The sequence below is a fragment of the Patagioenas fasciata genome, chromosome 17 (genome assembly GCF_037038585.1).
Source record: "Patagioenas fasciata isolate bPatFas1 chromosome 17, bPatFas1.hap1, whole genome shotgun sequence".
Lineage (NCBI taxonomy): Eukaryota > Metazoa > Chordata > Aves > Columbiformes > Columbidae > Patagioenas > Patagioenas fasciata.
In genome coordinates, this window is record NC_092536.1 from 2,104,712 (window position 1) to 2,119,914 (window position 15,203).

The 15,203-nt window shown below is 41.6% G+C and overlaps 1 protein-coding gene across 2 annotated transcripts in view; it reads left to right on the plus strand.

Annotated features, from left to right (window-relative positions):
* The first annotated feature begins 6,384 nt into the window (after positions 1-6,384).
* TMEM132D (transmembrane protein 132D) overlaps positions 6,385-15,203 on the plus strand; it is a 203,609-nt gene continuing 194,790 nt past the window's right edge. For both annotated transcript variants that reach the window (XR_011741702.1, XM_065851960.2), the window contains exon 1: positions 6,385-7,310. Coding sequence is in view for 1 of the 2 variants with exons in the window: in XM_065851960.2 (XP_065708032.1) it covers positions 7,232-7,310 (79 nt within the window). In the remaining variant the exon portion in view is untranslated. The remainder of the gene's footprint in view (positions 7,311-15,203) is intronic.

The following is a 15,203-nucleotide window of genomic DNA, read 5'->3' on the forward strand; positions in this document are numbered from 1 at the left end:
TGAGAATCGCTGCAGCACCAGGGGTCGCTAGCACTCCATCAGTACCGAGGATCTGGTGAAAAACCTGGTTGATTTTTGTCATAGCAACAAGCCTATTTTGCTCTGAACTTAGTAGTACTGCCAAACAGGCAACTGCTTCAAGGTCTAATGTATACACACAACTAGACACCATATGTGTTTACAAAGATGTGTTTGTGAAAGATGACAAACTATTGAGAGCTCCTATTCTTTGTGTATTTGGGTTTCTCATTCCTTCCAAATTCTTGAGCACTATTGTGTTTCCTTGTGTATTTCATACTAACCTACAGTCAGCCTATAAATTATGATACCTATATTTCACTGAATCTTGGGAAACTACATTTTAAATCTAACTCGCAGTAACCAGGGTGTGGCACTAAGAAATGCAGTACTTGAGAGTTTTGCAGAGCTGGGCTCCTGGGTTCTAAGACATGTTGGGCACAAAACATGAACCGGTTCTCAAAAGAAGTTTCTAATCACTGAAGATCTGCCCACTACTCACAGTATTGTGTTACAAAAATATAATTAGTACATTTTAATGACCTTTATACTAAAAATGTCAAGTGATTAAGCATAAAAGTTTAATCTCATTTAATAAAATTGCTGTATTTTCAGTATTCTTTTTCTGCTAAAATTGAAGGTCTAAATGATGAATTTAAAAGCCTCTGTAGATAATAGATCGCTATCTGTAGTAACTTATTAATTAAATATGGAAAAAACCTTGGGATGGAATTCAGCAGGTAAGATGGAAAATAATTTGTATACACCACATGCTGTGTTCCAGTTAGCAGATTTTCTATTCAGCCTATAGAAAGCTAAGGACAGTTTTATAAAGCAGAGGTTTTCTTTCTGGTTCATATTGAAAACACTGTAGGTTTCTCAGGGCTGATAGCTGAGTCCTGTATCTTCTCACAACAAAGCACATAAATACATGGTAAAGGTCAGGAGGTTTTGTGTGCAGAGCGGTGGGGCAGGCTGCGGTGACGGTTCTGCGGGTGACGGTTCTGTGGGTGACGGTTCTGCGAGTGACGGTTCTGCGAGTGACGGTTCTGCGGGTGACGGTTCTACAGGTGACGGTTCTGCAGGTGACGGTTCTGCGAGTGACGGTTCTGCGAGTGAGCTGTGGTTAGGCTCTGGAGACCCTGTCCTTGGGAACGGAGACATTATTTCCGAAGCTAACGTGTGCTCACGAGGAGACCTGTAAAATCCCTGTTGAGGGATTCTAAATGCATAGAGATCACCTTTGCTGAAGATATCGAAGGCTGAGGGAGAATTCAAGGGAATTATTCTGTATTCTGGCCTTACGCTTACATTCTCCCCCATGCGTCTGCTTTTGGCCACTATGGGAGATAGCATAGCAGGCTACACAGACCTTTGATCTGTCCTATTCCTCTATTCATTTTCATTTGATATAAACAAAGATTGAAAAATGAAGCTGGCAGTGCCTGCAGGGAAATGTTTTCATCATCTCCATAGTAATTTTTAAATGGGCTTTGCCATCTTTGCTTGTAAGGCATCATGTCAACTTGTCTCCAGTTACATCTCAGAACAGCCACAGTAACATCCTCTGTTCTGTTATTTCATGTTATCTACTCCTAAAACCCACGGTTGGTTTCGTAATTACACCGAGAATGTTTCCAGATTTCCGACTGGACGCTGTTGCATGTTGACACTTACATTCCAGCCATTTGGATCACTTTGCCTGTTGTAACTTGGCAAGCACTGGTACTAATATATGGAGGCTTGAGTTCAGCCCAGCCAGGAAGAAGGAGTCTTGTACCTATTATTTTTCTCTGTGCTATATAAATATATGTTTCTTCCTACAGTGATTGTTTTCCTGATGTGCACAAATACTGTTTAGTTTATTTTTTGAGCTTTTATTCGAGCTGGCCACTGCGTCTTACAAGATTGGGTCCATGTAAATCACCGCACTGTATTGTACTGTGAATACAGTAACTTGCAGCCAAAGCATCTTTTAAAGTCCTGCCATCAGATGAAGCAGGTTAATATATTAGTTCATTAATTCAAATAAAGAAGTCCTCTTGGATACACTTTTTGTCTATCGGAGTGCTGCTGATTTGGCTGATAACAGCCTCGCTGTGTTGTGATAAGGTCCTTTGTCATTTTTAGAACTCATTTTGAACTAAGCTCTTTCTGAGTTTTCATTGGAAGCAAGTGAAGGAGAGTGAAAACTCTGACTGACATCATCTACTTTTGCAGCTATTGTGAACTGACAGCAAGCCCAGCAACATAAAGTAGCCTGATAGGAATATTATTCACCACTAAGGTTAGCGTTTGATCATTAAAGAGATAGGCACTCCAAGGGGTATTACCATTGACAGTAGAACTACAAGCTGTCAAATAGATTTTCATTTCAGCCTGGTGAAGATTTTGAACTGTATCTGCTATTCTCATATAACAGAAGCATTAGAAGCAAACCAAGGAATTTTATTTTTTATTTTCTTATGTTGTGTGTGAATAGATGAGAATTAGTTTTAAACAAATTAACAAAGATTTAATGCTTCATCCTGCTGTCACTGATATAAAAAATCTAAGTGCTGGTGAATGTCAGAGTGAGATCCAGAAATTGAAATGAAATTGAAGAGTGTGACTCAGTTTGGTCTTTGCAGCATGGCCCATTATCTCATTCTGATTTTCATATTATTTATGTGGGAGCACCACAAAGCCTTCAGCTGCTGAGCGTGACTCAGCTGGCCCAGACGTGGTGCACGCATGAACAGAAAGAAATCCCTTCCCCAAAGACTCTGCGGTACCCAGAGAGAAAAGACCACAGATAGATGTGATGAAGAAATGAGTGACAGAAACATAAAATAACAGCAGAACAGCTCATGCTTTGCCTTACGAATGGCGGTCACAGTACACCTGCTGCTTCATGACAACAAAATGTTTTGAAGACAACACATTAAATTGTATAAAATTGCTGGGAGGTCAAACTGATCATGCTGATTCCTTTTCATCTCTGAATCTATGATTCTAATTGCTCCTTATTTTGGATGTTGTGCAGTAACAAACCCAGATAATCCATTTCAACACCCTCTGTGCAATCTTCAGGCAATGTGAGGGAAGAAAAACAGGAGTAAAAATCTCTCTCTCTAAAAATCAATGGTAAAGTATGCACTGACTTCAGCAGTGCCAGGATTTGTCTCTCCGAGTTTAATGGATTAAAGTGAAAAATATTTTTTGGAGAAAAATGTGTAACTGCTCAGTTTAAAAGACTTAATAATATGGCCCACTATTCCAGGTCTGTGGGCACTGAGGCAGAATTATTAGAATGCAATTGGCTTTTGAAATGAATTGTTTGTTTTCAGATCACTGCCCACGTTCTGTATTTCCATGTCTTTCTATATCTATATCTATATCTAAAGTGGGGAGTATTGGGCAGAGGGACACTTTTGCTGGTCCAGCTGGCTACGGTCTTTTCTCTAGTCTGCTGTTCTTTGCTGTGTCAATAGGGTTCTCCCAGACTTGCACTTCTAGTCAATGAGGGCACATTACTGTCTCAAAAAAAACCCCAACAAAATCCAAACCCACAAAAACTCCAACAAAAAAAAAAAAAGTGAATTGATGAACTGATTAAAGCAATTAGCAATTTTAATTACATAAAGCAGATTATATATATCAGTTGATATATCACATCGAAGATGAAACAAGAAGTCTCAGGGTAACGATGGATTTTCTCATTAACTTGCTGGATGCAGATTAATCAGTTTCCTACCTTTACAGTGAGCCATAGGTTGGGAGGATGCAGGTCTCTTCAGTCTCTCTCGTGTTTTCCTAAAGCTAGTTCTTCCTTCACAATTAGTTGTGTTAATTGCCCAGAAAACATTATGCATACGTGCCAAAATAACATATTGCTAATAAAACAGGAAGATGTTTTCTCATTGCTGACTAGTAGGACCTGATGTGATTTCCATGAGCGGTGTCTCATGGACTAACTAGAGGGCCAGGCTGGGGCTGGTACGGTTGAGGTGTTGTCACCTGCACCCATAGGAGGAAACGCAAACTGGGACACCCACTGCAAAGTGAAACTTGGCAGATGGCCCAACCTTCAGCTGTCTCTGCAGCAAAACATCCATGGAAGCAAAGGGAAGATTATTTCTGTGTAGAGCACATGCAAGAAATGAATAAATTTATTGTTCCTGAAGGGATTGGAGGCAACAGTTTATTTGTAAGTGCATTTGCTTTGAGAAGGCTTGAGACCCAAAGGTGGCTCATAGGGATAACAGGATAGTGGAGGAGGATGTTGACAAAACATTGCATCCATTCATACCTACTGAAAGTAAAATGTCTGTGGAGTGCTTTGGAGCAAAAAGGGTATTGATGCATAAAATGTAATATTTAGTTAGTGACCTTTCAGAGTGACTTCTAGAAACAGTAAAGAAAAAAAATCATAGAGTGTTTTGAGTTGGAAGGGACCTTAAAGATCATTTAGTTCCAACTCCCTGCCATGGGCAGGACCACTTCCACTAGAACAGGTTGCTTACGGCCTTGTCCAACCTGGCATTCAAATAATAGCCTAGAGTATTTTCTTTTCTTTCTTTCACAAGAGCAAATTCGGAAATTAATCTGTTCAGTGAGTAGCAAAATTTCAGATCAGGATAAAGGATCCTAGGTTCCCTAGATTCCACATTTTTGTTGGAAAATTAAGTAAGTGCTTCCAAGTCAGCTGTTTCAACAATGGTGTCGCAAAGTATTAATATGTTTTTGCCATTGTCTCTTTCAGTCTAGTTACCCCTGAATGACTGCACGGCAGTAAAACTGTATGTACAGAACCGCTCCAAATGTTCCACAAAATAACAACAAGCAAAATCCAGGTACTGGCCATAGAGTCAGACACTGTAAAGTGAAGAGAATCTAGGGTGTGTGTGGGTTTTTGATTCAAAGTTGTTGTTTGTTTTTTTTCTTGAAGCAAAGTTGGTAACAAAATCCCCCACACTTCAATCTGGAGAGAAAAGTGCTTTCCCTTTTGCACTTTTCACACCTTCTGTAAACTATAGGGAAGTTCTCCTTTTCCTAATCCATCAGAATAGAGATTAACCGGTATGTTATGCTGGCAAATCTCACCTAACTACTGAATGAAGCTGGGCATTGACTTCCTCCTCCACATGACAATTGGTTTATCTTGAATAGAGAGTATTTTATAAACATTTTCCTATGTTGGACAACATTGTAAGTTTTTGGCCAAACATACTATATATCATGTCAATAACAATTTCTCTTCTTTCAGGTAGAGCATGTCCTGATTAATGTTTCAGATATAATGCTGGCTCTAAAGTGTATTTCATTTCAGGTCTAGGGAACATCTCTGGAGTTGGTGATACTTCTAAAACTGATGCGTTCTTCTAAAATGAATTCACAACATTACACAAAATACAGCCTTTTCTCATTGCACGGCTGTTCACGTATTTCTCAGTGTCAGCAAACAAAGTGTACACTTTCAAAGCTTATTTTGATGGGCCCATTTTAAAGCTTCAGCTTTGTGGATGTTAATATAAGAACAGTGGTTTATTGCTCCCAAACATGTTCTCCATGAAGGAACAAAGTGGCTGTAAGTTCTTGTAGCCACTTTCTTTTTGTAGTCTGGGCTGTGGTAAACTGCATTTTGCTGACATTCTATCTGCCAAGGGTAATATAAATCTCATTATTAAGCTTGACCAAAGGGTTGGGTGAGCTGAATGGTTCTAGCATTAACAGAATTGAAAACCTGATGTCTGTTATTTTTCCCCAACATTTTTGAATACTATTTAGACCAAATGTAGGTATTCTTTTTTCTGTTGTTCTTGCACTATGTAAGAAGCATTTTACAACAGAGTCTTGCATTGTTTCCCTGTTCTCCTGCACCACCCTTGGTTTGGATCCTGTCTCAGTGTCTTAGGGAGAGCTGAACACAGGATGAACTCGGCCGAGGGAAGGAGCGCAGCCCTCCCCACGTGCAGCGCTGTACACATGCCAAGGCGGCGTGCCCGCCCGCTCCCGGCAGCGGAAGGATGCGCTTTGTTTGGGTGCCGGGAGAACCAAGGCTCGTGCCGGCCCCGGGGCCGCCTCCCTCCCGCCGGGGCCGGCCCGGGCACTGCGGGCAGCGGGCGGCTGCGCGGTCCCGCCGGCGGCGGCTTCGGGAGCCCCGGGAGCGGCACGGCCGGGCTGTGCGTCCGCTGAGCGGGGTGCGGGGGGAGCAGCTGCGGCCCCCGGTACCAGCGCCGCCACGGATGCCGCTCCGTGCCGAGGCTGAGCCGCCGCCGGGCACCAGGCTCCGGGAGCGCCGGCGCTCGCCTCCCCCGCGGCCTGGGGGGACCAGGCAGCCCCGCCCCGCTCCGCGCCCCGCTGCCCGGGGATTGGGGCTGGCGGGCTGGCTGGTGCGAGGCGGGGCTTGGGTCGGGTGCATATTTATTTATTTGTTTCCCTCCTCTTTTAGTTATTTTTTTCACAACACCTCCCGGCTCCGGTCTCTGTCTCTCTGTAAACAGCAGCCGCGGCACGCGTAGGATGGGCCGGGGCCGGAGGAGGCGGCCGGGCGGCCGGGCCGGGGCCGGCGCCCCGGTGCGGGCTCCAGCTGAGCAGCAGCCGCTGGGGCGGCAGGTCCGCCGGCCCCGAGAGCAGTGAGCACATCGCTGGCAATGACCTTCTGGAGGGATCCGCTCTCGCCCCCTCCCTCTCTTGCAGAAAGTCAAACAAGTCGATTAGGAAATTGAGAACTTAAAAAAACAGAGAGCGAGAGCGCAGCACCAAGCCCCTGCCTCCGCGGCTGGATGATTGCCGGGCTGAGCAGCAGCACCTAAAGGAAAACTTTGGTGGCGCCCGGAGCGGACGTGCTTTTCCAGCGGGATGCGGGCACTGGCGCGGTGAAGCGCGGGCGGGCGGGAGCCCCGCGGCCCCCCCGGCTCGGGTGTTCTGGGCCGGGGGCTGATTGCCTGTGTGGAGCGACTGAGGCTCGGAACCGAGATTTGAACCACAGCTGTTTCCTGTTTATTTATTGAGAGGAGAGGGTTTTTCTTTCACAGCATCATTTGTTTTGAAGGAAGGAGGGAGGTAAGGGGAGTGTTAAACCTAAAGAAGTGAGTCCTCTCTCCGAAGGAAATGCCTTGTGCACTCTCCAGATGACCTTTTCTTAAAATGCAGCTTCTCCAGCTGACCGATTTTTATTTTGATTACAAAGTGTGTGAAACTGAGCTGTAACTTCTCCACAAACCCTAGGATGTGCACTTCTGGGATTAGCAATATGGGGCATCTCTTGTCACCCCTCCTCTTGAGTCTGGCAGCAGTTTTTTCCAAAGGTAAGGTTCAGTCTCCTCTGTCTGTTCCACTGCATCTTGATTCTTGTTCATTTTGCATACAGAGCCTCTGTCCCTTCTCTCTGTAATGCCTTGAATGTTGATACCCACAATTCATGACTGGAAGACTTGGGGGGAGTCATGTGCTAGCCAAAACCAAAGATACCGTGATGGGAAATCCTGAGTGGCAGAATTTTTATGCGGTGAGAATTCTGACTGTGACAACCAGTACCCATTTACTGAGGCATTTGTAACCTGCCAATTATACTTTTAATTATGTAGTAGATGCTGGTGATGAGCTGAGCTGGTATCCAACCGGCTTTGGAGTGCAAAGGGTTTGTTATCTGGAAATCTGAAGTCTTCAGGGGTACAAGCTGTTGGTGTTAGCTGCCCCACAATTGTCTTCTATGTAACTTTTCAAATTAAAAATCGTGTCTCTCAGACTGGCTGGCAGTGGTTTACTGGAACAGAGAAATAATGTGCATGCTCAGATGTTTAAAACTGTGGGGAGATCCTGAACCAGGTGTCTGATGTTCTGCATGCTGAATAGAGTTTGAATATCCTGACAGCATGATTTCAGACCACTCTGATATCTTCTTCTTGTTTACAGTCAGAATCGGAAAACCAGCATATAGGCAATGCACACGTTTCTTTGTGTATTTAAATCCTGCTTTGAACTTAATTGATGGCCTCAGCGAAAAGGTGAATGCGTTTTTGTAATACTTAATTTACGTGATTATGAGCATTCCAGTGGAATGTACATTAGGAAAAAAAACCCATTTCTACTGAGAAGGCGTTGTGCATCAACAGCTATAGTTTTGTGAGGAAAACAAAATCAGTATTCATATGTAGTTACTCTTCAGAGATGAATAATAGCATATGCATTTAATCTATGATTTTGCAAACATACTAATAGAGAGTTCTGCTTATAAACATCACTGTTTAAGAAAGATACTAGTTACTCTTACCACTTTTTTACGCTTCCAGCTATTCCTTAAGTGAGTTATTTTCACTAATTACTTTGTGTCCAGAACTGAATTTACTAACAGAGGGCAAAATACCCAGCTGTTTATTGCTGCAGTGGTTCCCTGTATTGAATTCACTTCTCCTTTTTCTCTTAGAACAGGTTAAGAAGGAAAGGAACAAAATTGTAAGTCTCCTCAAACGTTGTCTAAATGCAGTGCCTACATAAGTACAGTTTTAACGTTGCAATTGGAAATGCACTAGCAGCAGGGATTGGGAGCCTGAGTCTTTTCAAAAGGCTGCTTCATTCACACTGCACACCAGTAGCTTTTCATTTCCCAGCTAGCTTGTAAATTATGTATTTTATTATAAGCAATATCAGTACTTTGGATAGGCTAACAATGCAAGAAGAATATTAACTTTTTAATCTCTTATTTTTGATGTATTTCAGTTTGCAGCCTTAAAGCTGCATTAACATAGTGTTTGACTGAGATTGCAGCTTATTCCAAGATTGGAGTATAAGTGGTGTTTCAGTCCTACAGAGTGCAGTGTTTGTTTTATTGCCGGCTCAGCATTTATAACATTCATATATGATTTTATTCTTGAATGTTACTTATATCTTCTTGGAAAGGTAAACATAGGCAGAAAAATTTGACTTGGAAAGGAGGTCTTTTAGGTGGAAAAGAAATGCTATAAAAACTGATGAGCAAGATTTTTCAATGTATTATGATTGTGAAGTCTCCTTAAATCTGATATGTCTTGAAACCAGATGCACAAGATCCAATTAGAATTACTGGCATTGTCTCTGCTATTTATTTTGCACTTTAGATAACAAACATACTACTGCGTGATTGTTGGGACTCCTTGCATTTAATAATACAGATCTCTATCTTTAATGTAATTGTCTATTTTCATACTTGGTATCAGACTCCATCTGTACTGCTGTGCCTTGGTACACTCCAAACAGACCAGAGTGTTCCAGAGGTTTATGGTAGAAACTTGGCAATGTGGAAGGTTGATTTCACCCCCCACCGCATAAGGAGAAGAAAACCAAAACCGTAATAAGATTTGATTACTACTACAGGGCATGTTTCTTCTATGGCTTTCTGTTGCTAATAGAAAAACTCTCATTTATGACATGATGACAAAGTTTTCTTAAAGAGAGAAAAGATCTTTCAACATGCAACAGCAATCAGCTGCCTATTGTGTATAGGTCTGTTGCTGATTACTCAGAACCATGGCAACACACCTTTTTACTGCACAGTTTCCAAATCTTTCAGGTAATAATGTTGAAGACTTGAGAATACTATTGCAGTCTTGCTTTGCTTTTACCTCACAAATGCTCCAGCCTAAGAAATGAAATGTTGTTTTCAATAATGAACCCAGAACAATTGGTCACAGATCATATAATCCATGTATTTTAATATATTGTCAATCCAATTATATATGTGTTCATGTACATATATATCTGTTAGACAGAGGACAGGGATTGTAAGGCTATGGAACTGTAGTTATGGGGGCAGTTGTGTTTCACAGCTTTGTCTTCAAGTAGGGGTTTTCTTGAGTCAGCCCTAGGGAGCCAATGCTTGCTCTGGCAGTTAGGCATTTTGCTATTTGCTATCAACTATGAAAAATTGTGTTAAGAAATCATCAATTAAAAAAAATAACCAAGTCCAGTTGACATTCATGAAAACACAGACTAATACAACAGGCACAAATCAAGGGGAAAACCTCTCATTAGCTTCATTGGAGTAGAATAAGAACTTTGATACCTTACTAGAACACCAGGTTCCATGCTTGGTGTAAGTCTAGAATGAACTAAGTATCTTCTATAAGACGCTAAATGATTTTAGGGTGGATATTGCGAGACCTAAGATTGAGGAGCCTTTTACATGATAAATGTTTGTTGTCAGATAAAAAAAACTGATTTAATTAATTTCAATGGTACCTGGGGTGGGTTAGAAGGGGGTGGTCAGTAGGTCAGAGAGGTTCTCCTGCCCCTCTGCTCTGCCCTGGGGAGACCACACCTGGAATATTGTGTCCAGTTGTGGCCCCTCAGTTCCAGAAGGACAGGGAACTGCTGGAGAGAGTCCAGCGCAGGGCAACAAAGATGATGGAGTGGAGCATCTGCCGTGTGAGGAAAGGCTGAGGGAGCTGGGGCTCTGGAGCTGGAAAAGAGGAGACTGGGGGGGGACTCATTCATGGGATCAATATGGAAAGGGGGAGTGTCAGGAGGATGAAGCCAGGCTCTTCTTGGTGACAACCAGTGATAGGACAAGGGGCAATGGGTTCAAACTGAAATACAAAAGGTTCCACATAGATTTGAGAAGAAACTTCTCCTCAGTGAGGGTACCAGAGCCTGGCCCAGGCTGCCCAGGGGGGTTGTGGAGTCTCCTTCTCTGCAGACATTCAAACCCGCCTGGACACCTTCCTGTGGAACCTCAGCTGGGTGTTCCTGCTCCAGGGGGGATTGCACTGGTTGAGCTTTCCAGGCCCCTTCAACCCCTGACATTCTGGGATTCTGTTATTATTTTAATGACTTCTGCCTGTGTTCTGCTGAGCGTTCTGTTCTTCTCTGTCATCCTGGGCTGAAATCTTCCTACAAGTTGCTTTCTAATGAGATCTCAGGCCACATAGCTGCTGCTTTGACTTTCTTTTTGTTTCAGTTTTTATAATGTGGAGACTTGGCAACTGTATTAGGTAGGATTACCAGATAGTGCATTACAGTGATACCAGCCTCCTATTATAGGAAAGCGTGTGTGTGAGGGGAAATCTCTCAGAAACCAAACACCCAAACATTTAGTTTTGGTTATGTTATAGGAGAGAAGTGTCTGGATATTTGGATTTAAATTGCCTCAGTTTTGTTTGGAATTATCCACAATACAGTATTTTTTTAATGTCTTGATTGCCATTAAGCCTTATACTTAGATGTGCATAAAGTACAGGAGTAGTCAGTAGTTTTTTATTGTAAGCTTTGCCTATGTGCAGAAACCCAAAACGTTTTCTTAAAAACCCAAAAGACAGAGGAAGTCTTGCTAGCCGAAGGTTCAAGCTATTTCCATCAAACCCAAGTTTTTGTACTTAGTCCCAGCTGCACTGAACTTACAGTCTTTTGAGACATTATACAAAGGAAGGGGACACTAAGTGGCACTTTTTTGCTCTTACTGTGTTTCTTGGCACAGTGACCTTCTGGGAGAACCCCCATTCCGATTTCTTTTATTTCACTAAAAATAATAAATTCAGACTAAACTAAAAAATTCTACAGCTAGACCCATGTTTTATTTGTCAGCTGCAATACTGCCTTAATGTGATTTGGTTTCTAATACTTCCCTGTAATGCTCTCATTTTTTTACTTTTTTCTTTTATTAGTTCCATAGGACTGGCGGGCTCTGTGACACCAACCAGTGTTTTAGATATTAATAAAAGCAGCTTTATTCAGTAAAGATCAGTTTTATTTAATAAAAGAGAGAATCAAAAGATAATTTGATTTTTCATGCTGCATTCACATTAAATCAAGCTCCTGAAGTTGTTGCGGATGCCAAGTTTAGTGGCAGTCTGTCCTGGTCCTGGGATCCATAAACACGGCTCCAGACAGATTGATTGCAGAGAAGCTGAAGAGGCAGCTGAGATTCATCACAGGTTTGGTTTATAAAGTGTTACATTAAATTACTTGATTTTCACCAGTCTGTGTAATATTGCCTACTGCATTATTAATGGCAGTTCAAAATGAAGTGGATTTTAAATAGTTCAGAGACATTTAGATAAGACTAATTATTATGAGCAGATTTAAAGTACATATTTGAGAATGTTAGGCTACTTCACCCTCTTCCATGGGAGAAAAATGAACTGTAGAATGAAGATTGGCTTCTTCATGTCCTTGATTTCTTCTTTTATCAAATGGACTTAATTCCAGTGCAAGGTGTTAGTCTGATGGCCCATAGACAAATGGATTGAAAGTCTTCATCCTCCAAAGCGGTCCAGCCTGTAAGTGTCTATGCAAGCTTCCACTTTCTACTTTAGTAGCGTGGCTTGGACTTGACCTAGAGAATGATGTAACTTCCAGCTCTGCAATGGAAGATATAAGATCCATCTATTGATCCACAGCGAGTGTGATCCAGAGCCCATTACAGCCAGTAGATGGGGTTTCATTGCCTTTACGAGGCTTTAATTCAGAGTGTAGCCAGAGTTTTCTGGAGTGGTATTTTTCAGCCCGTGGCCCACACACCAGTAGTGATTCATAGAACATCTGAGCAGTGTTGTGAAACCAGTGCCAGAAACCTTATGCATGCAAGCTAGAAAAAAATAAAGAGAGGAAAGAGAAGTAACAAGGATGCTTTCAGAGTGCATCCCAATTCACATTTGGTTGTAAACGAAGACCTTTGTGACGATAATGTGTAAGACAGTCTGGATTTCTCTCAAAAAATTAAATGGCTCTTGTCCTTAAAACGGTTGAGAAAAAACCACTCTAGTGAAACTAACTAGTAATTTAAACTATTTCTCTGAACTCTTTGTTATTGAGTCACTACTTCAGACAGAATCACTGAGAGTGTGTTTCTAATCCACTGCAGCGTAAGTTCACTTAATTCAACACTGAGCAGTGGTTCAGTGAAGCAAGGCAGGAGTCGTCTGCCAGTCACACTGTAGCATCAATTAACTTCCTAAAAGGCTTCGCCTGTCCTCACAGAGAATGGCTGGTTGTTGTTGTTTTTTTAAATGAAGGTTTCCAGAAAGGTTTCTGCAGGGAGTTTTCTGTGTTGTAGGTGGTTGTCTCCCTGAAGGTTGCTCAGCAAAATGCACATATTTTGGTTTCTTGGGCATACCGTGTAGAAATGGTTGGTAGTGAATGCATCTATGCTGATGCCACATTTCCCCAAATTTACAAAATAGAAGGCCTCTATCCTCCTCCTGTAGTTATTTCACCTTCTTGCAGGCCCATCTAGCTCTGGTTTTTAAAGTTACTTTGAATTGGTTTGGTTTGTTTAGTTATTTGGGTTCTTCTTTGTAACTTTTCTCACAATTCTGTGTGATATGGTTTGCATAAGATGTTCCAGATATTTGCTATGGTAATGGTTAGTAACCATTTTCAAGCCTTAATTTATTCAATACCATTTTATACTCGTTTGCTTTTCTGCTAATGGTGTTTTTTAATCTTAATAATCCAAAGTTGTCAGAGGTAACTAGCCAATAGTGTCTCTGAATATTAATCCAATCTCTAATATAAAAAAAGGAAACAATACCACTTAGTCTTCAATCCACTCATTTATCAAAGATCCTGAATTAGTACATGATTGTATCCTCTGCTTTCTACTGAGCCATAGTGGCTCATTCCACTTGTCTTCAAGAAAAGAAGAGTTGTGATTTGAACGTGCCTACAGTTGAAACATCTGTATTTGTGCTTCAGAGTTTTGCATCTCTATCTTAATGTAATTAGTCTTGCTTGGTTAATTTTAATTTGGTAGTACACATTGGGTCTATGCATGGCAAATTCCTACATTAAACTTCCTGCATTGCTCTTGGCAGTATAGGGTGTATCGTCAGGTTTTGCTGATACAAAGGAGGCCTTGGATTGTGTTTTGAGCTACTGTTGAAGGAACTGATGAGCTCTGACAAAATTTCCCAGTGTAACAGGTGTGTAAAAACACCATGTATGTGTTTAAAAACACACATTTTCAGGAACAAAAATAGAATCTAGTTTGCTCACATTCTCAAGCCTGTAGCTCTTTCCAGATGTCTCAAATGAGTTTCTTTGGACCTGTTCTTAGAAATCCTACTGAAATGCCAACTGCTCAGCAGTCCTGGCAAACCAGGTGCGAAAAGGTGGCCATCCCAAATTTAGTGGACACTTTCCAAATCTTATTTTAGTCCTTCTGAATTGTGATATCTCTCTTAGCGACACCTCCAGTGAATAACAATAAAAGCCATGTGTTGCTTTTTAAAGCTTGATATGATGCTCTCCATAGATCCTCCTGTGTTTACTCGGGGTTTATCAGTAAAGGTTCTCTTATTCTGTATCCTTTTCCATATAATTCGGCAAACAGCTGTAAGGCTATCGTGACTTTAGCTGTGCTCTGCTCTCTCCTTTGTGGCTGACTGTGTCCCCTGCAGCAGTTGTCTGATAAGAGATGATTTCGTGCATACTGAACGCTTGTGCACAGTAGGGTTCTGTTGTGTACTTCTGACTCTTTGACACCATCTGCCCAGTAAAGTGGTTTTAATGGGTTTCCACTGAGCCAGCCTGTACTACAGCTCTGACAGCATGCTCTGTGTTTTCAAGAATAAACAAAATCTCTTCAGTGAAGCTAGCCATGAACATCGGCTTCTCCAACAAATTGAGGAGTATATACTGTTTGATATTTTGCGGAGGCAGATATATCTCTATTTGATAGACTTTAAAATAGAAAAATGACTGATAGCTTCGAATGGTCTTCTAATAGTGCTAGTTTATTTTTTAAATGACCCTATAAAGCATTATTTCTCGTCCATTTTTTAGGCAGGTATTATTATCCTTTTACAGAAATGCAATCATTTCACCTTGTTGGTGTTCTCTTCTTAAGAAAGCTGGGAAATTTAGTGGTTCACAGTGGTGATTTAGGAGTCAGGGTGCCCATAGGCCTTTTGTAACCTTTGGCAAATTGCTTCAGTTCTCTGCTTTCCCTTTCTCTTTTAAACTGTCTTGTCTATTCAGAATACAAGTTGTCCAACACAGGACCTGTTTTACTTGCTGTTTATATCTGCCCCTCTTCTCAGATGAGAATGTACATTACCACAGTATATACACTACCACAGCAAAATAATTAATTACTAGTGGCTGAGTTAGAAGTTGGAGCGTGGAATTGTGGTTGTCCTGATCACTGGTAACAACTCAGAAGCCAGTAAGAATAGAAAAGAGCAGGGTAAGGGGAAAAAGAGAAAATACAATGAAAGCATCTGTGT